The sequence below is a fragment of the Halichoeres trimaculatus genome, unplaced genomic scaffold (assembly GCF_033239565.1).
Source record: "Halichoeres trimaculatus isolate MK-OKI-2021-1 unplaced genomic scaffold, fHalTri1.1 fHalTri1_scaffold_3, whole genome shotgun sequence".
Lineage (NCBI taxonomy): Eukaryota > Metazoa > Chordata > Actinopteri > Labriformes > Labridae > Halichoeres > Halichoeres trimaculatus.
Window position 1 is genome coordinate 9,379,311 of NW_027437181.1, and position 21,308 is coordinate 9,400,618.

At 40.6% G+C, this 21,308-nt stretch overlaps 1 protein-coding gene across 1 annotated transcript in view; it reads left to right on the forward strand.

Annotated features, from left to right (window-relative positions):
* The first annotated feature begins 2,336 nt into the window (after nt 1-2,336).
* Nucleotides 2,337-21,308, forward strand: part of LOC141787521 (uncharacterized) — a 35,547-nt gene continuing 16,575 nt past the window's right edge. Inside the window, exons 1-21 of the mRNA XM_074665996.1 lie at nt 2,337-2,470; nt 3,837-3,896; nt 5,473-5,628; nt 6,409-6,546; nt 6,765-6,881; nt 7,455-7,610; nt 7,733-7,912; nt 8,716-8,838; nt 8,955-9,068; nt 9,177-9,480; nt 9,580-9,695; nt 9,833-9,950; nt 10,059-10,150; nt 10,230-10,380; nt 14,616-14,722; nt 16,378-16,501; nt 18,286-18,419; nt 19,554-19,601; nt 19,974-20,083; nt 20,242-20,410; nt 20,488-20,592. Coding sequence (XP_074522097.1) covers nt 3,852-3,896; nt 5,473-5,628; nt 6,409-6,546; nt 6,765-6,881; nt 7,455-7,610; nt 7,733-7,912; nt 8,716-8,838; nt 8,955-9,068; nt 9,177-9,480; nt 9,580-9,695; nt 9,833-9,950; nt 10,059-10,150; nt 10,230-10,380; nt 14,616-14,722; nt 16,378-16,501; nt 18,286-18,419; nt 19,554-19,601; nt 19,974-20,083; nt 20,242-20,410; nt 20,488-20,592 — 2,607 coding nt within the window. The 5' untranslated portion in view covers nt 2,337-2,470; nt 3,837-3,851. The remainder of the gene's footprint in view (nt 2,471-3,836; nt 3,897-5,472; nt 5,629-6,408; nt 6,547-6,764; nt 6,882-7,454; nt 7,611-7,732; nt 7,913-8,715; nt 8,839-8,954; nt 9,069-9,176; nt 9,481-9,579; nt 9,696-9,832; nt 9,951-10,058; nt 10,151-10,229; nt 10,381-14,615; nt 14,723-16,377; nt 16,502-18,285; nt 18,420-19,553; nt 19,602-19,973; nt 20,084-20,241; nt 20,411-20,487; nt 20,593-21,308) is intronic.

Consider the following 21,308-nt stretch of genomic DNA (forward strand, 5'->3'; position numbering starts at 1 on the left):
CAACATGTTGTTGAAGTGGAAAAGTTTTTGGCAGCTGCTGTGTGGAGATTGCAACCTACTGCCCAAACATTTCCCGTGTTTTACAACTTCTGTGACTTATTTTTTAGTAGAGGTGGACGCTGGAGCCTAACTGTCAGACAGAAAAAAGAGGTCAGAGCTGAAGAAAGCTAAACAGAGGGTGACAGAGCACACCTAAAGGCCAAAACACAAGCTAAATGCTGAAACACAGGCTAAGGGCTAAAACACAGTTTAAGCTGTTTGTGGTAATGTTCATTCCAACCAACATGCAGCAGTTATTCTGCTTAAACTTGAGAGTCTTTTAATAAAATGAAGATCCAGGTTACAGGATTCACTAGTGTTACATGTCACAGACATGTCTTAGAACACCTGGCTGTGAGTCTGCATTTTTCCTGGCAACCTTTTTTTCACAGTGCGCCTGGTTTAAAACTATGTTTGCATCCATGTGTTGTCTGAGGAGTGAACAAAGAAATAAACTCCATTAGTAATATTGAAAGTGCAAGAGAAATGATGTGCGACTGAAATATGAGAGAACATGAAAGTAAGAGGAGTAAGTCAGAGACGGAGCTCAACTGTTGGTGGTTCTCTGTACCAAAAAAAAAAAAAAAAGAAAGAAGATAATAAGTAAACAAAATTAGTGTTTGTTTTTCTTTCAGCTCATATTCAGCTTCATTATTCCTGAGCTCTGTCTGCAGGGTCACATAAGAGTGCATTTGTGTTCTTCTCACCTCACAGAGACCTCAAGGAAGCTTTCACTGTATGGATTTAGCCTGACTTTCTATTTTTAGCTTTTAAGGCTCCTTACCTAACAGTATGACATGTTTCAGTTTCACAGGTATAGATTAAAGATCCACACAATCATATTACTTTACAAGCTTTGGTCAGTTTGAATGTGCTTGTGTTAGTTTTGAAATTTCAGATACAGACATTTTCTAACAGTAGACTCGTAGAAACGTGACCATGATGGATGGGGGCATATGTTTGTGCAGCAGATGAATATCATACCATTAGGTAAAGAGTCTTAAAGACTGAGATTAGTACATGGGATTAACTCTTTCTGTAAAATGACCCACGGGGTCTCAAGTTGACGCTGACGCACTACAAGCAGCTTGGTTATCCAAATAAGAGCAGATGAGTTTGGAAAGAAACTGAAATTTCACTAAAGCTATGAAGACCTGTTGGTGTTTTGTGGGCTTGAGACTTTGCAAACGAATACTGATCATATAGAACACATAAACACCTAAATCTAACATTATTTTCATTTAATTTGATATATTGTTCTACTGAATAAATGTTTGTTTGACCAGTTTAATACAAATGAATGTCTGGAAACTGAAAAAGAAAAAGCTTCTACATGTCATCTCCTGTCTGCATTGTCATCTTATCAATTCCTTGGAGCTCACTCGATAAATACACATCAACAGAGAGCAGAGCTCTGTGAATGTGACACTGATAAGTGCAGGCCTACAGGTGTTATAGCCCTGACTAACCCTCAGTTTGAAAGATGCTGAAGTTACTTTTAGCATTTGAAATTCAACCAACACCAAGCATTATCAGAAGGCAAAGTGTAAGTTTGCCTTATGTATGGCTTATTTTGTCATATATATCAGGAAAAAGGAATACAAAGAAAGCTGGATAAAGCACAACATTAAACGCAGCTGTAAAAAAAAAAAAAAAAAAAAGTCTAACAGTTTCCTAAAAGGGAATCTCTCAGCTCTCTTCTTTGGTTTTATGGCCCATAACTCCTGTGTTCCCAGGAACAGAGACTGGCACTTCTACATAAATAGAAAATAAACGTCAATTTTTTTTTTTTTTAAAGTATCAATTCAAAATATGAAATTATAAATACAAAACATTTGATAAACTAATGTGTGTGTGTGTGTATATATATATATATATATATATATATATATATATATATATATATATATATATATATATATATATATATATATATATATATATATATATATATATGTGTGTGTGTGTGTGTGTGTGTGTGTGTGTTTATTGTTTATATAAAGAAAAGAATACAAATTATTTTTGCAGAGGTCCCTACTAAAACAAAGGAGCAGGGTGTGATAATCTTGTCGCCTGTTGCCTCTTTGATCATACAGTTCAATACTTTTTATAATGTTAAGCTAAAAGAAATGAAAATAAAACAATATTCGTTAACAAATCCGGTATAATAAAACTTAAAAGAAAAAAAATCACTTGAATCATGCACATTATTTTGTTTTTAAAGCTTTTAATGCCTACACAAGCGTATGTATGGATTTCCTCCGGCACCGTGACAGACCTGCGCATGCGCACGTTCCTCCCAGTTGTCTGTTGACAAACGTGACCAATGCATATCTCTGTCCCCGTCGTTTTCTGTATCAAAATGTGATTACACGGGATTTTGTCGACGTTGTGAGGCTTCGGGTGGACTCTTCATGAAGTTGTGAATTCAGTAAGCACTTTACATGGATATTTTATAAGCCGTGAGCTGCTTGGCTGAGCTAACTTATCACGCGAGGAGTCAAGATGTAATTCAGTGCCAGCACAGTTAGCATGTAGCTATATAGCTGAGGACATGATGTCAGCTGGCTAGAGTAATGTGTATTCCAATTAGTAATGAGTATTTTTGAATATCTGGCTGAGTCACAGACGCATATCTTAACCTTAGAGGCTTTATTTTAGTGGATGTTTGTAGTTTTTGCTTCTCAAAGAGCCTTGATGCGCTTAAAGCTGACGTTAGAAAAGCATTAGCAGGTGCGAGCTAATAGCTTAGCCAATGTTAAGCACATCGTTTTTTAATTGAAAGCTTTTTAATTATTTGTGTAATAATAGTAAAATGTTTTTCAGAGGAGAATAACTGATTTTTTTATTGCAAGTTTTGGAGCTTTCTGCGTTTGGAGACCTTTGAAAGCGACTGTTACCCGAGCTGAAAGACAGAATTAAAGGGCAGCAGCTAGCTACAGGTCTGTTTGAATAGCTTTAGCATCTCATTGCAGGAGCTGTCATTCTATTTTTTCGGCTTTAAGTTCACGTATCATTATGAGTCCCTTATGTTAAGTTATAACAGCTTAAAATTTATAGTAAGCGAAAAAAAGTTTGTGCATACATCGTATCTCTTTGTTGGTGTCTATTGTTGATAATAGCTTTTTGACGTTGTACGTTTTAGTTGATTGTGATTATCAGGAGAGACAGCAGACATCCAAAGTGTCATGTCGGGCTCTGTTGCTTGGACTGGAATGTGTGAGCAAACCAGTTTGACCTGATTTTTCCCTGCATCACATGGGCTGGACTGTTCAGAGAGCTGAATGAGTCTGGCTTATCCTGCACCCTGTTAGTGTGTACTCAGACCTGAAGCCGAGGCCAGTTTAGCCTGTAAAGTGGTCAAAGACTGTGGGGGACACACTTGTTTGTCTGGTCCGGAACAATACTGTGCAGCCAGTGGAGTGAAAAAAACTGTGGGATTAGGTCTCCATTTCTTTGTTTGGCCTATTTTCAAACAGTCACCTGACTTGGCCTGCCTCAGGAGGCCTGGTAGTCAGGTTGCTACATGAACTAACCTGAAGTGACTACTCCTTCAGCTATGACCAGCTAATCTAGAGTAGCTGTAAATAATTTAAAGTAGGGGAAAAGAAGGAGCAGGGCCTGACTGTATTTTAAGATGTGTTTGCTACTGATGCAGGATGAAGGAACTTTCTCTGTTAAATAGTCTGACCTTCCAGATCTATCAGACCTACCACGCACACTACAGATGGGCAAAACATTGAAAATAACTTAAGTTACTGTGGAGTAATCACTGATTGAGGGTGTTTATGTTTCAGTTCTGAAGTGAAACCATGCTGAAATGGTTTTCTGGGGAAGAGGGAGAGCCTGGCTCTATGGTGAGTACATGTGCACACACACTTGGTCACATTGCCATGCTGGTCACTGGATAAGGATTAGTGTGTTGAGGTCGGTATCAACATACTTTTCCCACAGTGACTCATCCTCATTCAAAACAGTCATATTCTGTTTGAGTAACATGTCTAACAACATGTGTGTATGCTTTTGTCAGTCTCCACTTTTCTACTCAAGACTTCTTCTCACCACTCACTCAGTCATAATTTCACAGAATGCAGCCATTTTCATGAATAATTCAGTATTAGCTCTGGCCACTTAAATGGCTGCAAGGAAACCCACTGAACGCTCTGCAGTCTGTCCTGTCCATATAGAGTGGATTTATAGAGACTGCTGAGCACAGGACTTTGACTTAGACAATCGGGGCTCACACTTCCTGTGAGGGGGAACGGCTGCTCCAACTTAATCCCTCTATCAGCCCCATTCTATCAGCTCCACAGCCTACATGCGTATCTCTAGCTGATGAGACATGTAATCATGATTCAAAAACAAAGCCATATCAGCTCTGCCAGCCTGGTTTGTAATCACTGAGTCATGTTAGCTGGCACATACAGAAGAAGAATAAGATTATGACCCCTTATACGAACTAAAACTATTGAAAGGAGCCAAAAAAATGGAAGTTTATATATTTATTTAATATTTGGCTCACTAAATTCCTCAATCAGCCTACTTTAGTCCCAAATTTTGTTGATAATTTGTATGTTCTTTATATTCATATCCCCTCAAGGAGCCTGTCAGGGGACACACAAACATTTATAGACAGTCATTTCTTTTGTACCAAGTATTGACACCTTGACATTTTGAATTATGGACTTTCAATGAATGATGGATTTCTGTCAACAGAGAAACAAGCTGACACAAAGCTGATGACAGCTCATCTTGCAGCTTCTCCAGACATTTTTTAACTGCTGAAGAGAAGCATCAGACAAAAACAGATCTTTACTATTAAACCGCTTTGTTATCCGTGCTTCTCTGGTTTATTCAGCGGTTATTTTGTATTCAGGAAGAGTTGACCTCTGTGGATAATTTGGATCCAGGTAGCAGATTTCCCTGACAATTTTTTTCATGCATGGTGGAAAGAGAACAACAAAGGTTTTGTGTATGCTGCCAATATTTTTAATGACTTATTTCTTGTGCAACACAAGGATTTGGGTTGGTAATTTCTCTGTAGAGGTCAAATAAAACAAATAGAGTACTGCTGAATTAGATCTGAACCTATAGATCCTGAACGTCCCCTTTCAGGTCCTCTTCAGATAACCCAAACCACCTTTTTTCATTTATATATATTCTGCAGTCATCTTGTGCTCTGTTCTCGTGTCCCATATGGTTTAGTAAACAAACTTTAATGCTGGAAATTTACTGAAGATCAGCTCCAGATGAGGTTTTTTTTGTCTCTGCTCTCTGCTGGTTCTCTGAAAACAATACACAGACAAACACTGCAACACTTATTCCAGCCTCAGGTGTATTTCAGTCTAGCCCGGATGTGCATAGTTTCACAAACACAGTTTTCCTTTGCTCACTTTCTAACCTCTCACCCGTCTTCCTCCTCCTCCTCCCTAGGGCCCGGGCTCTCCCCGGGGTGCTGCAGCAGGTGGAGAGCTTGCTGTGGAAGAAATGGCAGAGCGGCTCGCTCAAACTGAGCAGCTTGTCACTCAGCTGAAGGAGTTGATTCGAGAGAAAGATGCAGCCCTTCGCTCCAAAGATGACCAACTCAAGGTGAGATCAGATCCCTGAATTGCTTAAGATGTATTGGTTTATTATTTATCGAAGCAGGAAAGTCATTTGGTTACCTTTTCTTTTATAAAACCTTGAATGTGATTTGTGTTTTTTAGATAAATTGTGTCTGTTAATATAGCCGCAGACGGGGTATAGCATAATGAAGTCCAAGAGGTTGTGGGATTTCTTTGTTCCACATGTTATTACTCAGGTCCAACTTTGTTTTGAACCCCTTTTCTGATTATCTAAACCTCACTACACAAAGAAAATGCTTTGGGTTTTGTCTTTCTGTCTCTGTCATTAACTTGTGGCCTATAATGTGCATAAATTTCACCTTTACAACAGTTACTGTTTAAATATTTGCAGTGGAACATACTGCAGATATGATGACAGAGTGGTCCATGTCTGTCCTTAATAAGCAGGGAGCCTGTGTTTACTTCTGTAACTGGGCGGTTCTGACAGGATGATTCCAAAAGTTCAGACATGACCTAAATACTTTTATTTGATTTTCTGAGCTCTACATGCAGAAAGGCCCGCTCAGAGGAACTCATGTTTGTAACTAGTGAAGATAAATCAGTTTTAACTGTACTCTGTTAACTATTAAACTCCCAAGTTAAAGTTTACTTCACAATAAAAGAGAGACAGGTATGTAAGGTTAGAGTTCAGGCATTCCAATCCAGCCCATCATCAGCTGGAGCAACTCTTTGGTAGCATCTCTGAGGATTTATTCCGTTCAAAGCTTTTTATATGATGTTACATGAAACATATTGTGTGATTCAGGCAGAGAAGGAGACATGTGAGAGCAAACTGTCAAAGCTACGCCTGCAGAACAAAGCTAAGGTGACGTCCCTCACCTCACAGCTGGAGGAGCTGAGGAAGCAACAAGGGAGTCCAGGCACGCCAACACACGGCAAAAAGGTATTCAAAATTACAGCATCAATAAATGTTTTTCTGTTTAACCACCAGGGGGCTCCAAAACTCCAGTGGAAAGTCACTCTGGAGTATGAACCTCTGGTGTATGAAGCTGTTGTTTCTTATATGTTACAGAGCAATATGAGCATCCCATTGAGTGTGCATGTGGTAAACAGAGTCCAGTGTTTTCCTTTTTTACAGCTTTGTATTGTGTCTCTCTGTAGGGCTCATCAGAGGGAGGAGGGGATCAGGCCAGCCGGGGAAAGATTGTTTTGCTGAAGAAGAAGGTGGAGGATCTGGAGCAGCAGCTTGCACAAAAAGTGGAGGAGCTCGACCACAAGGTAATACACCTTTACCTTTATGTTTTCCACATTTCTTGCTTAGGGGATGCTTTCTGCAGCCATTACAGCTATATTCACAGTTATTTATCACTGTGATATAAAAAGTAGGCCACAAGTTACCGAATAATCGAATGACCTTTAAGGGCATGTGATAGTTAGTGACTTGATATGGTTGAAATATGAGCTCATTGTGCGTGTGAGATGGGTGTGTTTCACGCTCAATGGATACACAATCTGCATCTCTGATAAAAGCCACACAGGCCCAGTGTTTTACTGAGAATATATACAGCAAACTGGAGACTTGAGGTGTTTTTCAAGATACTTTTGAAGTTTCTGTTTACTATTAAACTTGATATATTAGTCATTGATATGGAAGGTTTTCCCATCTTGCTTGTTATTTCTCTGATTTACTTCCTTCATTTCTTGCATCTAAATGGAGAAACTAAAAGAGAAGCTTGGTGTGTCAGGAGAAATCAACTTACAGGTCTACATTTACAGAGTGAGATCCAAGTGGGGCTACAAACAGGATCTGTTCTCAGATTTCTAATGAGCAGCGTTGCTTCTCTCTTCCAGCTGAAGGAGGTTGAGTTTCAGCGGCAGCGAGGCGAAGATATGGACGCCATGTTGACAGAGAAAGACAGGAAGCTGGCAGAAAAAGAGGCTTACATTGTTCACCTTCAAACAGCGTTAGCAGGAGACCAGCCTGTCGCACTGCCACCGCAGGAAAAGGTCAAACGCTGCAGCTTAAAACTAGCACGGAAGATATCCACATTCATTTCATCATTTGGAAATGAACCTAAAAGACATAACGAATGCTTACTAAATATTTTTACTCTGCTGTACATCCTCAGGTGACAGAGGAGACTGGAGCGATGCAGGAGCTGCAGCTGCTGGTGCAGAGTCTGACCAGGAAGGTGGGCGAGTCTGAGGAGCGCTTCAGTTTGCTGCAGGAGCAGGCGGACAGCCTCAAAGAGCTGCTGGACTCAGAGAAGGAGCAGTACAGTCAGAAGGAGAGCATGTACAAACAGAACGTAGGTCTCAAAACTCAGTTTTTACTCTGGTAGATTTCTGTTTTAGTGCACAGAGGTTTTTTTTTTTCAAATGCATGCAGGTAAAGATGTTTATCTCTAGGTTTGATTCAAATTTCTTTTTTTCATCATTTTTCATGTTTTTTTAATCACACATAATACCAATGATCTTTTCCCTACTTTTATTTTTCATGTCTCTCATTTGTTACAGCTCATCATGGCAAATGTCCTCATTTGAGGAAGCTAGTTTTACTCCTTGCCAGATTTTTTCTTACTTAGGCTTTTCTGTCTTATAAAGACAGACATGCTCAAAAACATCAAAGAGAATTCAACAAAGTTACAATTTTGGAAAATAATCAAACTTAATCCAAAATTTCATATAAAAGAATGAATTAGTTACTCATTATGTGGTGTCAAAAGTACAAATTTGCAATAACAGTAAACTCTGTTTTTCCTTGCGAGTAAAAAATTGTTGCCGGATTGCATCAGGTTTTTTTTGCACATTTGTTTTTGGAGAGGCGCATTTTTCTGCAGTGCCATTAATTATCCCTAACAAAAATGATGCATTTAGAAGTTGGAGGAAGTTGTTTCTGCTGCTGCAGCACAAATCTCTTTAATTTGTTTTGCCTAAAAGAAGCAAAATTCTCCTGTCATCTACTAAAATGTTCAGTATATCTTGTGGTGTAGCTTGTAGGAAATAATTACTTATCCTAAAATATCTCTGTGGGAGTTTGCAGATGTTTTGTGAATGTTTTCATGCCTGCTTTTGCTTATATCTGATGACACACCTTTTGTTTAATTTCTAGATCCAGACTTTCAAAGATATCATCATTCAGAAAGATAACCAGCTGATGGAGATCAACCAGATGCATGAACAGGAGCTCTTCAAGCTTGCAGCAAAGTCTGATGCCAGTGCAGACCTGGAGCAGGTAGTGACAGTATTTACTTCTAAAACAAAATCAGACTGCAGGCTTTGAATACCATATAAAGTTTGCTACTTTGTATTTTTCAAAATTTACAGAACTTCATTTTCTCCCCTCTACAGCTCCTGAAAGCTCTGAAACAGAAGCTTCATGAGAAAGAAGAAGTGCTGCTGGGTAAAACTCAGGTCATCGATGTTCTCCAGGGAGAGGTGGACGGCAGGGACCAACAGATAAAGGTTGGTAACAGCTTCTCTCTCTGTTTCTGGCTTGTGTGGAGGAATATTGTCTTTTATTCAATGTAGATCAAATCTGTGCCTTATTCTTGTCTCTTTCCTCTAACTTAGGAGCTCACAGAGCGGCTGCGAAGGCTACAAGTCGAGCGAGAGAGCCTGGAATCCAAAATGGAGGCGGAGAAGCATGTGATGAGAGCACAGCTCCGCGACCTGATGGAGAAGCAGCGTGCAGAGGTGCAACGAATGACCGAGCAGCATGAGGCCCAGATGGCCCAAACACGGCAGGATCTCATAGGGCAGCTGGAGGAGCTGAGGAGGGCTCAGTCAGCAGCGCCACCTGTCAGTACGGAGGCTTCAGGAGGAGGAAGTATGCCGGCAGATTCAGCATCAACTGAAAGGATAACTCAGCTCGAAGGTTTTTTGTCTTCTTGAGTCTCCCCGTTCAAAAAAATATAATGTTGACTTGAGATAGACTTTGCTGACAATCTTTTTTTCTCTCCACGTTTTTTTGTAGCTCAAGTGAAGCAAAAAACGGAAGACGCAAGCAGATCGGAGGCAAAATTCCTTAAAATGAAGGCCTGGTCAAAAACTCGGATCAGACAGCTGGAGGAGGAGTTAAAGAAGAGCCAGGTCATGATTATTTTTAATTTGATTGTGCACTTTTTTTGTCATGTGTCTTTAAGAGCTTTCTTCTACATAGCTAAAAAGCTTGAGGGAAATATGATAAAGAGAAATAATTTGAAAGAGTTTTAATTTGTGCTCTGCAGGCTGGGGTTGCTCCTCCGGACCTGAATGCTCTTAGGAGTCAAATAACAGCGCTTGAGGAGGAGAGGGAGGAAAACCTCTGGAAAGTGGAGCAATATGAGGAGCTCAAAGCTAGCAATGGTGCTAATCTTTAACCCTAATGCTTTTAATCTACTCTTATTTTTTAAATATTTAGTCATTTGTAGTTTTAATACCAATACAAACTGTGTTTCTGTTACTTTCTGGTAGAAATGCTGGAGGCTAAGCTGGTGGTTTACGAGGAGCAGCAGAGGACACTACAAGCAGACCTGGAGCAGTTTACCAAGAGAGCTGCGTCTCAGGTATCCAGCCTGTCTTTCAAACTTACCTCCGCTTGTTTTGGGCTCTCTGTAACTTCTCCTCTGCCTCTAATCTAATCAGACGAGTGAGTCCGGCAGTGCCGACGACACTCAGAGCCAGGTGCTGGAGTGGCAGGAGATGGTGGCCGAAGCAGTCAGCGCCAGAGACCGGGCCAAGGAGGAGAAAGCTGCCTTGGCTCTCCGCATCAGCCACATGGAGGAGGAGAGAGAGGGTAAGCCTTTCACTGGAGGATGATACCAGCTCATGCTAATGGGAAGTGATTTTGAGTCATTGATGGGGTTAGTCTGCTCTTTTTGCAATGCAGATGTCAGCGCACTTCAGTACACACAGACTAGTGTCTACTCACTATGTGTGTGTTTTGTTTCTGTAAAGAAACCATCAGTCAGAAAAAGTTATCAACAAACTTCTTTAAATCAAACTACCACAACTTCAAGACTTAAACTGCCTCCAACAATAGGCTCTTATTCCTACCATTTACTTGTCTATTGTGAAGTGAAGGCACATTTATTTTCAGTTTTCTTTGTCAACAGTCCCTGTGCACTTGTATCTCAGCAGCTTGCAGGATGACTTGTACAAATGAAAACCGGTTCCAAGACCCCTCCTCTGTTACTCTAAATATTCTTTCATCTTCATCACAACACAGGCATAGAGAGTATATTTAATTGGATTAATTATTGTGGTAATTTTGCACAAACAAGATAAAACCCTTTGTTCCAAATCCCATCAAATCATTGCTTTCCCAGGTCACTATAAGTTGCAAGTTTTGCAAAGTTAAACATGCACTCATCGCCTGTGTGTTTTTGTTGAACAATCATGCTGTTACTTGTAAGGCTGCATACATTTTAGTACAGGTTAACCTTTTTAAATACTGTTAGCAAAACACAGGATGTGTTTATATTTATTTAAATTAAGTTCAAGTCTAATGAAAATATTCCCAGGTTCTGTGTGTCAGGTTTCATATGCATTTTTTATATAGTAAGCAGAAATTTGAATTTATAACTACCCAAATTGATAGGAATGAACTAAAAAAAATGCAATTTAAGCAAGTGTTAATGACTAATTTTTGGTCAAAATTAGATTTGAAATTAGCCTTATTCACCTGACAAGTCCAAAAAAAGACGGAAATGATGCCTGAATTGGTTGTGAAGCGTAAAAAAACATCTGTACTTGTTGAGTTTCTTGACTCATATTTTTAGAGTCAGGATAAGGGATTTTTTCTGACCTACTGAAAGTTTTTTTTTGCTCTTTCACAACAAACAGTTGTGATTTTTTTTAGATTTCAGTTCCTTCAGTGTGAGAGGACAGTATTTCAGGAACACCGGTCTTAGGTCATGCACTGTTCATTTTTAAAGTCCCTACACCCTCCACCTGCACCAGCAGCATGTTTTTATCAGATCAGAGTTTGTGTTTTACTGTTGACCACGTGTCCTCTGTTGTCTGACTGAACATTACTTTCTTTCTCTTAATTTCTCCCTCCCTTCCTCACCATTGTTTACGGGGAGCATTACCCCTGTGGTGCCTCCCATCTCATGGACCTCCGACTCCCCTCACACTCTCCCTCTCCAGCCCCTGCTCCAGGGATGGGAGCAGCCACACAGAACAGTTTCCCATCAGTTTTGTGCATGCAGGCTCCTCTAAACCTCCAGTGCAGCTCCTGTTTGCTGTACTGCCTGCAGCTCCCCTGATTTTAACCTCTGCTGGGCTGAGCTGCAGGTAGTACAGGGCCAGGCTGCACTTCAGGGTCTGCTGTTTTGTTTTCCTCCCTCCTTCTCCTCCGCCTCCTCTCCTGTGTTGTTCCTCTTCTTTTCCACTCTTTTCTGTTCTCCTGTCCTCCTGTGTCTTCTTCACATCGATTTCTGGTGTGACCACACTAAAACACTGGAGTAATCTACCAGAATAACACCTTCAAACGTAATCAAACAACTCTCTCTTCTTTTCTGATGGGATGGATAGATCAGCACTAACTCCAGGAAGAGGTTCTCTGCTTTAGATGCTTCACACTTTCAAAAACATTATTGACTCTCTGTGCGCCTCATTCACCAACATCCTCCCAAAACTTTTCAGAATTCATAGAAATAAGTGATTACTCTGTGAAGTGGGGTAGACATTAATGAACTACTCGTCAGACTCCAAAGCTTAAAGCCCTTACAGTGATTAACACTTTTCTGAATGAGTTCTCGAGTCAATTTTTCGCTCGAGTGTTTTTAATTCAACTTCACCACTAACAGGAATGTTAAGCCCCCCTCTTTCTTCTGTCACCTCTTTTATTTCTTCTTTGGCAGTGAACTCAATCAAGCCTTTTTGGGTCATTTCAGGTCTAGCAACTCTGGGAACTAATCGCTTTCTACCTTTTTCTTTCCAGTTTGTGGAAATGCTGAGATTAGGAGTGGATTGAAGGTGTGCTGTTGAGGCTTTTAGGGGAGTGATAACTTGCATGCTTTTTAAAATGAGTACAGAGTTATCAAAGTTAAAGCTACAAATAATATCTTAATGAGATTAAATACTAATACTCTAGAATTGTTTAGCTTCTTTGCTGTAGTGGAGGGAAAATCCTTAACTAGCAATAAAAAAAGATATTTTCCACTGATTGCGTGATTCATCAACTTAGAGCTCTTGCAAGGTTTTTTTAAGTGGTTATGAAACAGATTAAATGTTTTAGTAAGGGCTTTTTTGTGATCTACAAAGCAAATGAGACCATCAGCAGCAAGATTCTCATTTTCTTTCTGTAGATTTTTACACCTGTATCTTCTAAGATCAGCTAAAAGATAGGAGGTAACACTTTGACCACATGGGGCGCCAGGATCACCACAATCATAGTGGATCTTTACAGGAGCTTTAATGATAGCTGATCAAATGAAGGCCAAATGAGCAGAGTTTTTAGATTGAAATTATAATTGATCATCCACTCAGGTGCTGATTTGTGCACACTGACAAGCCAAAAAACAGCTTTTGCATTACATCCTCAAACTGCACCAAACCCCATGGAGAAAAACATCAGTTTAAGCTCACTGTTGGAAACCTTGTTGACTTTTTTGTATGGAGGCACACATTTATTTAACGTGTGTTTTGTGTTTTAGGCACATGTTTTGAATTGAAATGTAGAAATTAAAGGGCAGTAAGAGAAGAAAAATAAACATTTGCTGTAATATTAGACCTTTAACTCCTGTTTTTAAATGAACTATTTTGTTTATCAGAACTGGTGGCTTTTAGATTAGCATTAAAATCTCAGTTTTTGTTTCTAATTTACAAGATGTTGAAATACTTGGAACCACCCTATCCCCCAAGTTAATGAAGTAATTCTTGAACTTCTATCCTTTTCAGTCTTGGGTCAAGGTTTCCTGATCCCATTCTTAGGCATATTAAAGAGGAGAAACCCCCTGAAAAAGCAGGTTTTACCTTGAAATATCATACCAGAGGAATCGTTGTAAAAAGAGTTGTAGTTTTATGAGTCGTACTAATATCTCTCTTGATCCTACATGCTCAGAAAGAGGCAGGCTGGCTCTACTCTGCTTCAGATTCATGTTATTTCACCTGAGTAGTTGCATGTTGTAGATGCTGCCTAATGCTGTTCCTCTCACAGTGAACTTCCTTTTGTACTGAGCCAGTTTCTGCTGATCCCTTCTGACACACTGATGCTTCTTTACCCACTGAACTCCTTTCCTCTTTCTGACCCACCCTCTGCTTTGAGCTCTACCTTCCCCTTCACCTCAAAATCAGCCTGTTGGCACAAAACAGATGGGAACATGTTTTGTTCAGCCTGATCAATCTGGCCTTTCCCTGCTTGCATCCTTTGCTGCTAAATGAAAACTGAAAGAAGAATTAAATCTGTGAACGAACCCTCCTCAGATCTGCACCTGCCCGTGTTACTCTAAATAACTCCCTGCTGCAGAGAAACGATGGTGACTCATGAGAAATGAGCACTCTCTTTCATCCCACAGCTAGTCTTACTTCCTTCTCCTACGTGTTTGAATGCTGTCATCCTTTGCTGTGCGAGTTAGGTGTGCATGGCTGACCGTGATGTTGCTTTTGAAGTGTTTCCAGGTCCTTATGCAAAGATAAAAGTGCAAACATATCCGTAGTTTAAGTAACTTGCTTTCTCCATACCTCTATCAGTCTCTCCATTCTTCTCACTGCCTGTCTCTATTGTTGCTTTCACTGTTCAGATGTTCTCTGTGTTTGAAAGTCCATGTTTTGTGTTAGAAGTGCCTCATCCCCCATTTCACCAAAACCACCACCACCATCTTTTCCACCACACTCCTCTCTCCTCCATCTCTGCCGTCCTGTCCTCAAAAATGTATCCTATCATGCCTCCATCCTTCCTTCTTACCCATTTCCACCTCCCCTTCCATCCATAAATACATCCTCAATCCAACCAACCGTCCCCCTTTCCCTGTGGCACAAAACTGATTGAGGATGACTGGTTCTTTCCTGGCTGCTCCGATCCAGCACTGGCCTCACGGCAGCAGGAGTTGGAGGAGGAGCTGGCTCAAAGTCGGGGGCTCGGCCAGCACAGGGCCAAGAAGCTAACAGCTCCAGCTCAACGAAGTCTGCAGGTAGGTGGATGTGAGGGTCGGGAAATGCCTTCCAATGTCAAAACCTGTTTACAATTTCATAATTCGTCATCATTCATCTTTTATTGTGAAAATATCAACAAAGAATGGGGTTAGACTTAATATAAAACCATTATAACAGAGAACATTTGATCTGTTTTCCTTATTTTTTTCGTCCAAGACATCTGAGGTGAAAAGGTTTCGATAATGACAGTATCACTGGTTGCGCTGGAAACACAGCAAGATGTGTACATCAGTAGTCAAAGTCTCTACTTATCAGCTGAATGCAGTAACTTAAGCTTTTTTGTCTGATTTTGAATTGGCCTGTGAGTGTATTCCTGTGGGAATGGCAATTTTGGGGGCTGAAAGCATTTAAAGGGGACATATCCTGCTGATCCCTGGTTTAATACTTACATATAATATAATAAATTTGAAAACAAGACCTTTCACCCCCTGAATTTTCAAAAAATTAGATATTATATTTTTTCTGATATCCTAGAACGAGATTTGATGCCTCTGAAAATAGGTCATTGCCATTTGGCCGCGAGATTTTGACCTTCGTGACGACACGAGGATCCTTTCTCTTTATTGGAGTAATCTGATAAAGCAGCTCCTCCTCTGTGAAGTCAGTTAGTCACACAACCGCCACTAAGGGATGCACCCACCAAGAGCCGAGTATAAATACAGCTCCCTATTAGCTCTGGCTAACTTGACTGAGTGCTGGATGCAAGGACTCTGCTCTGCGGAGCAGCTCAGCTTTACATGATGAATAAGCAGTTAAAACACTGTAGTTTTAGCAGACATCGTAATACTTGTGAGACTGTGATATTTGCATGCTTGTTCTGACATGCACTGTGAACCTGGACCACAATAATGCGGCGGTATTAAAATAGTGACAAACTGACGGTAGAGGCGATCTTCAGACTACAGTTTCAGCATGATGGATAAAACAGACAGAGAAAAGTGAAGGAGCAGGATGGAGCCCTGTTACAGAAATAGTTTATTGGTGAAGTCTGCCTTTATTTCCACGCATAAACTACACATGTTACAGTACCGGTTTGACTTACCACACTGAAGCGTCCTGAGATGATCTGTGTCGAGGTGGATTTTCTTCCTCCTGGGCTGCAGAACCGTCTGACTCAGGGTCCAATACAAAAGGACTTATCCTACACTCTACCATTTTATTACTACTATCAATGCCTTACGGTGAAGTTTTGGCAAATAGCAAACTCGCTCGGTCTGACCCATTCAATGTGGCAATTTTGTAAATACTGCCATGCTGCAAAAACCGCCCCCTGGCTCTACCCCCTCCCTGATAACTGACCAATCAGAGCACAAAGAACTGTGACGTTGCGAGGTTACTGGAGGTCATTCTCGAAACGGAGCGTTTCAACAAGATCTTCAGAATGGCATAAACTGAGGATAGTGAGAACGCTGTTGTGGGGAAATGAAGGAACTAAATGACTTGTACTGAGGGTAGAAATGCTTTGCAGGCATCCTTGTCTGGCATAGTGAAAAGGAGAAACAAGCATGGTATGTTCCCTTTAAGAACCTCTGCTCTAACATCTTCTCCCAACACCTGCAGCACAAGCACAGATTTAACTCCCCCTCAACTTGATGCTACTACTCTTCATTCTCTAATTCAATCCCCTCCGCAGGAGGACTTTGAATTTGACGGGCAGGCCCCGTTCCAGGACCCTCGGAGCACCTCGGAGAGCACAACCCCAATGGAGGGAGAGAACATGGGAGGTTGGTGGCCCGAGTACAGTTCTCCTGACACAGGTGTGAAAACCGCTAGACAGTTTACACCGGCATGCACACGGTCATCTGCACATTCCTTTGGGAGACTTCAGTTGCCTTTGGGTTGAGTTTTCACCATAACACTCCAAACTTTTTATTTGATGAATGTTGGATTGGTGGGTTTGTGTGTTTTATTGTCATCTAACCCGGGCGTATTTTAAACATTTGTCAGGGGATATCTATATTTGGATCCTTTTTAACAAACCTCTGGGATCAGAACTTAAAGCTGAACAGCTCATGTTCACTTAAACTTAAACTGGGACAGTTTCTATATGATGGGAAGTTGCTCACTTGTTCATCAGTTTGCATTTCCATCAGTTTTTTTGTTGGACACGTGCATGCTGGTTGAGCTGGCTAGTGCCTATTGGATTTGTTTGCTGAATTTTTGTGAGATATTATGAATGTAGGTGTCCAGATCATCTGTGGTAAGTTTTGTTTTTTCATTGTTTGCATGCTCACCTCTTTTTCTGCTGTTCCTCTCATCCTGCTTTTCAAGAAACCATCAAATACATCAGCAACCACACCAAAGTTGACAAAAAAACTGTGTGATGAAGCAGAAATCAGAACCAATTAGATGAGCTTTAAATTGAAAACTGACTGATGTACTTTTTGGTTGAGACTTTGAACCCTTGAATGTACATTTCTCTGTCTGTTTTTATTGAACAAAACTGTAAATTAACATCCTTTTGATTAGCAGATCCTCACAGGGGATGTGCTTTCTTAGACGTTTGTGCCCCATGATTGTGAATTCCTTCTTTTCCATCTTTCTGAAGATTTTTACCCACTTTTACCTTGCTGTTGCCAGGGCTGTCACCGTTTATAAGAAGCAGGCCCAAACCCTGAATGCTTCACTGCATAAACTGAAACCTACGCAAGCGTTAATGTCTTCTTCTTTTTTTTTTGGCTAAAGCTGTCTGTTAGACTTAACATGAGAGGCATTCACCTGATAAGTCATGAAAAATGTCTTACTTCAAGCTATTAAGGGATGAAAATGACAACTGAATTGCTCATCTGGAGAAAAATAAAATACTTGCTTTAAAACCCACTGTTATCAGATTTTTTTTACACAGCTGATCCAGGCATCACTTTTTCTTGAAGCAAGACATTTTTCTGGGTGTAGCAGATGAATGTGGATCAAATGAAGTCTAGTGAGATATTTTTTTCTTTAAAATAACACATAAACACTTTATTTAATGTGTATTAAAAGCTCCCAGCTACTTTAGATTTCGTGGATTTGGTCATGCTACTTTTGTAGGTGGTTGTATTAAATGAAATTCAGAAAGAAATCTCACCTCACCTCTATGAGGCTTTGTTCAAATCTTCCCCATGTTGTCTCCTGGAGGATTATTCACTGTCCCTCAATAATCAGTTAATTTATCAGCTTCTGTTCCTCCGGGGGCACGTTGCAAGCTTACATGATTTTAAGTCTGGTTCAAAATGAAAGACCATCAATTGACTTTTTATTGTCTTATATTTAAATGGTAGCTGTCTGCTGCATAAAAGGTCAGAGCCCTACAGTTACAGCCCAGTACATCAGGTTATAAGGCAAAAACGATTCCCTTTAACCCCTCTGAAAGCTTTTACCTGAGGTATGTTGTCCGAAGGTTCAGTGCCCTGTAATAGAGACCCTCCCGTATAGTGCTGGTGGTTCTTTGTGTCGTAGAATTAGTCTTTCTCCACTTTCCCTCTTCCTCTTCCATTTGTGTCAGACTTTGATTTCCTCATAGCACATCTCTAATGCCTCTTCCCCTCTCTGATGACTCCAGATGGTTTACGTTCGGTTGTGGAGGAGCTGGAGCTGGAGAGGAACCAGCTTCAGGAGCAGATACTGAGCCTGGAGGAGCGCTGTCAAGACCTGGAGGATCGGCTGCAGCTGCAGGCTCGTATTGAGTCATTACAGGTAATGAAGGCATCCCATCTGGCATCATACTCTGAATGTGAGCCCCTACATTAAGTCTGATCAGTATCTGATTAAATATTACCCAAAGGTGGGTTCAGACCAAAAGCAAAGCATTTTCTTTGACTTGAGCAAAAATATCATGATGAGCATCAAAAGGTTATGAGTATGGAGATATATCTGGTGTTTGGAGGTCAGTTTGAGCTCCATTCATCCCGAGGGCTCTTAAATACTTCAAATCCCAAAACTGGAAAATTTCAGGATAGCCAAGTGTTTTAGACTTGCTTTACGTGTTTATTTTTGCAGAGTTTTGTTGCCATTATGCAAAGAGTCATCTCCAAAACACAGGTTGAAGCTTTCCTCAGTCACATGCACATTAAAACCATGTTTTCTCCACATTACACAACTTTTCATGAGATCAGATTGAATAAACCTGCAGCATGATGACCCGGACAACCATATTCTTAGCTTTCAGCTGCAAAAGAAAACTCTTGCATGTTTGGTTTTTGTGTTTGATGATTTGATCTTGATTATGTAAATCCCTTCAGCAGCCACTTGTGGGAGGTTTGTTTTGAAGAGGTTAAAAAACAAGGATTTAAACAGTTGTTTCCTTTCAGACAGATGTAACAAAGCAGAAATTCAGATGTTTTATAACTCACCAACAGGACTGAGTTATTGAGGAATTATTATTAAGGCACTTAGTACAATTACATCACAGTCTAATGCATTGATTTTGAGTACATGACGCCTGATTTCAGCTGAGGAGTGACTGAACATATGAAACTGAGACTCAGCAGAAACAGAAAGACAGGTTAGTGTCCTTCTGAGGAATCCTGATACTGATCCGGGCTAGTACATCTTGAAACAGGCGCTGGTCGGCCTCAGGTTGTAGGAAGTTGCAAGAACATTCACCCAGACATGGTTCATGAAGAAGGAGGAGAGGTGACTGGACTGTATTCAGAAGGGATGAATATTTGTGGGGCAGAAATTTTCTTTGCTTTTGGTCTGAAAACCCATTTGAGCTCTGAAATTACAAACCCTAGAATGACTGACCCCCTGTTTCATAACAATGAGTGAATGACTTTGCATGTTTACCCTTCAGAAAGTAGGATTCTGTAACAAAGCCTTCTAACACAGGTGACGTTTGATGTAGATGAAGATGAGCAGCCGTTTTGGGTCTCTCAGGTGTGTTGGGTCTCTCATGTCTGTGTGCGCTAGAGAGCACCTCTGGCGGTGACGGCTAACGGTGTGGTGTGCTTGTTTAACTCGTGACACGCTTCGATATAAAACGATGCTCTGTGGCAGACCTCCTGGTGTCAAAATCACACTTCACTTGTGGACTCAGAATTAAAGACATAAAATTATCCTTTTGGGGGAATAAATGTCAGCGTCTGTCTGGGGATTATGATAACAGCACTGATAATAACATAAGTCTGATTTGATGCTTCTCTCCAGCCGGTCTGCTGTCGTCCACGTCTGTGTGCAGTGAGAATTTCATTTTCCACGCTGTAAGAATTTAATCCCTGCTTATTGATCTTTGTTTTCCTGCCACCACAGAATGAGTCAGAGAAACTGCAGAGCCAGCTGGCCAGCCTCAGGAGTCAACAGAGCAGAGATGCAGAGAAGCATCAGCTGCTGGTGAGCAGCCTGAATGAGCAGCTCAAAGGGTAAGACTCTCAATGAAATCAAAGTTAGTATTTCTCTACATTCACCCCTTCATTGCAGATTAAAAGCACAAACATCACGTTAACTATAAATCTAAACTGATGAAACCTCATCATGCTGTCACATTTTTATTCATCCTTATCTTTTTGTGTTTTGTCAGACTGAGTAACACGCAGGAGTGTCTGGAAAGTTCCCTCATTGAGAAGGAGAACACGTTGGCGAAGACATCTGAGAAGCTGGAGCTCATCAACAGCCTCCGAGAGTCTCTGACAGAGAAAGAAGCTCAGCACAAAGAAGTGTCAGACAAACTCCTCCAGACTGAACACACTGTGAGTTTTGTCTCTTTTTGTCACTCTTCAACAATCAAAAAATTGTTCATTTTGTTGAATGTTTTGTTTTTCCACAGCTTGAAAACATCACAAAGAAATGCAGCAGCTCAGAGAAGCAGTGCGCTGAGCTAAAGACGGAAGTTTTGGATGTCACGCAGAAGCTGAATGTACTGAAGGAGAAGGTGGGTTTCTTGTTAATATCAGTATCTACAAATCTTTTTTTTTTTTTTAACTTTTTTCTAAACTTTTCTAAACTCTGCATTTTTTAAGACATTTTAGATAAACAGGACTTAAAAGAACAACATTGTTGGACTTCCAACAGTTGTTTGTCTCAGCTGGCAGCTACTAATCAGTTAATGCTAGAGTACAGTGGAGATACGTTTGGGTCCAGGAACTTTTACTTCTTGTTTAAGCTTTCCCCAGAACTCACTTGTTCCTGTGGCCCTTTGTTTGTCCGTGGAAGACCCAGGTAGATTATGCAAAACAGGACAATGATGTATAGAGGAAAAAAAAAGGTGATTGCAAAACACCACCAGACCAGCAGAGGGCAGTAAGACAAATACAACATCATAGAAAGATTCAAATGAGCAGTGTAGCACAGCTGTTAGCCTGTTAGCATGGAGGAGATTCAGCCTGTGCTGGTAGGAAAGCTGCCACCAGTTGAAGCCAATTATAAAAGCGCTTAGAGTAAAGAAACAGCAGACTGACCCCTTGGGGTCATCTTACTGTGGAAGAAAAGAAAGGAAGAAAGGGAAAATGAAAATCCCATCACAAAGTCCCTGAACCTTCGGAAAGTACTACCCCTGAGGAAAGGGCTCTTAGTCACTTTTCTAGGTTGAAAATGTTACAAAGAGGATCCTTGTGAGGTTTGACTTTTGTTAAAACCTTAGGAAGACTT